The sequence below is a fragment of the Bison bison genome, unplaced genomic scaffold (assembly GCF_000754665.1).
Source record: "Bison bison bison isolate TAMUID 2011002044 unplaced genomic scaffold, Bison_UMD1.0 scf7180017864503, whole genome shotgun sequence".
NCBI classification, from domain to species: domain Eukaryota; kingdom Metazoa; phylum Chordata; class Mammalia; order Artiodactyla; family Bovidae; genus Bison; species Bison bison.
The window spans coordinates 606,702-607,572 of record NW_011495061.1 but is presented as its reverse complement, the minus strand read 5'-3'; the positions used below and the strand labels follow the sequence as shown (position 1 = coordinate 607,572).

General features: G+C 65.7%; 1 protein-coding gene across 1 annotated transcript in view; it reads left to right on the top strand.

Moving 5' to 3' along the window:
* The window catches only part of WDR60 (WD repeat domain 60), a 45,445-nt gene that overhangs the window by 18,453 nt on the left and 26,121 nt on the right, over positions 1 to 871 (top strand). The window contains exon 14 of the mRNA XM_010829351.1: positions 273 to 402. Coding sequence (XP_010827653.1) covers positions 273 to 402 — 130 coding nt within the window. The remainder of the gene's footprint in view (positions 1 to 272; positions 403 to 871) is intronic.

The window sequence follows — 871 nt, the reverse complement described above, 5'->3', positions numbered from 1 at the left end:
CCCCACCTCCCCCAAGAGTACCTGCCCTCTGTAGCAGAGGGAGCCAGGGTGAGGTTGGTGGGGGCTCACCCCGCTGGATGCACCTCCGGAGCGGGGTGGGGGGGACCGACAGCAGTGGGAGGTGGGGGTTTGGCCCTGCAGCCTCGGTGTCCACAGGGGGTCCCAGTGTGGTGACTGAATGTGGATGGCCTGCTGCCCCCAGGCCCCGGCCTCTGTCCTGCCCCCCACCCCCCCGCCCCGCCCCCAGTTCACGTCTGTGCTCTGCCCTCCAGGATGCGCAGCGCAAAGTTGCTCCGGCTCATCGACATGGACTTCTCCTTCACCTTCTCCCTCCTCGACCTCCCGCCCGTGAACGAGTACGACATGTACATCCGGAACTTCGGGAAGAAGAACACCAAGCAGGTCAGTGCCGCACGCCCGCCAGGGGCCCGTCCAGTGCGGTGGCAACCTGAGGTGTGACACATGCAGTCCCGATATCAGAGTGGGGGTGGCCAGGGCACTCTCATCACCTGGAGCCTGTGCTCTGGGGGCACCTGGCCGCGGACGTGGCTCACTCGCAGGCTCTGACGGCAGCCTGGGAAGGGCGGCTTTATTGAAAGTCACCGGGTGTCACCTGGGGTCACCTGCTCCCGTCCTCACGGGGCTGCAGCATCTTGTATGTGTGACCCTAGGTGCAGAGGCTCCAAGATTTGGGCTGGAGTGCCCCCCTGCCCACCTCTCCCTGAGGTCCCAAGCTTCTGGACTTGCCTCAGGGTCCCTCCTGCCTGTTCCATTCTACTTGCCCTTTCTTGGGAAAAGGCAGCCCTGGCCAGGCCCTCTGGTAAATGCCCTTGGACCCCCCCACCTGCCCCGGGACCCCCCCACCTGCCCA